Source organism: Phalaenopsis equestris, unplaced genomic scaffold, assembly GCF_001263595.1.
Source record: "Phalaenopsis equestris unplaced genomic scaffold, ASM126359v1 Scaffold000511, whole genome shotgun sequence".
Taxonomy (NCBI): Eukaryota; Viridiplantae; Streptophyta; class Magnoliopsida; order Asparagales; family Orchidaceae; genus Phalaenopsis; species Phalaenopsis equestris.
The window spans coordinates 985,743-987,688 of record NW_018164951.1 but is presented as its reverse complement, the minus strand read 5'-3'; the positions used below and the strand labels follow the sequence as shown (position 1 = coordinate 987,688).

At 38.0% G+C, this 1,946-nt stretch overlaps 1 protein-coding gene across 1 annotated transcript; it reads left to right on the top strand.

Annotated features, from left to right (window-relative positions):
- The first annotated feature begins 218 nt into the window (after positions 1–218).
- On the top strand, positions 219–1,730 carry LOC110028374 (heavy metal-associated isoprenylated plant protein 5-like). The gene is made up of 3 exons (XM_020730205.1): positions 219–301; positions 414–498; positions 568–1,730. Exons 1-3 carry the CDS (start codon positions 284–286, stop codon positions 1,176–1,178), a joined length of 714 nt encoding a protein of 237 aa, XP_020585864.1. The 5' UTR covers positions 219–283; the 3' UTR covers positions 1,179–1,730.
- The last annotated feature ends 216 nt before the right edge of the window (positions 1,731–1,946 follow it).

Below are 1,946 nucleotides of genomic sequence, written 5' to 3'. Positions count from 1 at the left end.
TCATCTTTGGTTTTTATACTACGAGCAAGCACCGCCCCACTCATCCCCTGTTCAGAAGAGACAATGACAACATCCCAAATAAAGCAAGAAAAGTATGCCTTGAGGGGCTTTCTCTATCACATCCTTCGCATAAGTACTCTTCTATTTATTCCTAGCGTGCCCCACATCTCTTACCTTCTAAATATTCCATCCATCATATACAAATCAGCACCTAAACTTCAATTATTTGCTACATGAGAAGAAAGAGCCATCAGCCAACTTTCCTCCATTTTCTAATGCAGAGATGGATAGAGAACAGATGGTAAGTCTCCCATTCTCAATTCAATTCCATTCAATAAAAGCATAAATACTGATATGGTTGAAAAGTTGAATATTTAAATTCAATACTTACTTTGCTATGAATTTGTAGGTAGAAAGCTCTAGTCACAGAGTTGCATGTCAGAATGGACTGCAATGGTTGTGCACGGAGGATTAAAAGAGCTTTGCATAAATTTGATGGTAATCATCCCACTCCACCTAAAATCATATCATTTTATTATTTTCAAGTCCTAAATGTAAATTCTTTAGGCATATATGAAGTCTACATCGATGTCGCTCATCAAAAGTTGACAGTGGTGGGAAGAGTTGAACCTGATAAGATTGTACAAGCCATTAAAAAGACTAGAAAGATTGCCACCATTTGCACGCCCGTGAAGGCCATCGCTGCGCCCAGCAGCTCAGAGACACCACAAGCCAAACAGGCAGAAAACAACAATAAACCAAGCACTGAATATACAAATCAGGCCCCAACTGAGGCAATACCCACATCAGATTCGTCCAAAGATCGGCAACCGGTAGAGAATCAAGCTCCAGGTGTCAAGCCAGTGCCTGAATGCAATGAGGCAGCATCTTCAGAGCCTAAAGATGTGGAGGAAATACATATGATGAATCACCACCCACATAATCATAGCTATAAGGAACGCTGGAATGCTTATCCAAGAGCACCACACTGTTTTATTCACAGCTACAACAACTATAGGCCATCTCCCTCCAATTCAGACTACATTTGCAGCAGGATAGCTTCTCAAAGGTTAGAGTTCTATGAAGATGGAGATTACCTCAACCAACAGAGTGGAGATGGAAGCCAGATTACTTCTATTTTCAGCGAGGAGAACCCAAATGCATGTGTTATAGTATAAGATGAAAGGCTCAAACTTGGACATTTGTGAGCCAAAGCAACTCTTGTTGTATTGGCTTAAGTATTGATTCAGGAAGTACTATGATTAGGAATAAGATAGTGTAGAGGATAGAAGCTATAGATAATAAAAGTTGGGGAAGTAGAGAAAAGAGAATTAGATTTTTAGCTTGTGGGAGTAGATAATGTTCAGCATGTGCCACCAACTCTGTTTCCCTGAGTAAAGGATCTCTAGAGAATTTGCTATGCAAAGCAAGTCGATCCATCAAAATTAACAGTTGTAAGTCGAAGAAAAACACCTCTGAAGTTCCTTCTATCAAAGAAGGATAAAGATAGAAATAGCCTTGGGGTTGTTGAGTGTAAAATAAGTATTGCTCTCTGAAGAAGTGAAGGCTTATTCAAGCTTATGTTGGCTGGAATCTCAAAGGATGAATTCAGATGAAATTCTTGGGAAGAAATTCTTGGGAAGTTTCTTCAATTTCCTAGTTGTTTTTATTTGGCAGCAAATTCATGTTGTTGTGCAAAACAATATTTCTGTAGCTCTATGTTGTTTGCAGACAGCCATCCATGCGATAGATGTGTGAAATTGTAGTCATCAACATCTTGCAAGCTTTCTACTTCACAGAAATCTACTAAAATGCTCATAAAACATATAATAATAATTAATAGACTAACAAATTCATAAATACAGATATAAAAGAAGTTTTGAGTCTCATATTATAACTGTGTCATAAACTTGAAGAAAGGCCTAAAGCACTTGTAACTTATAGAA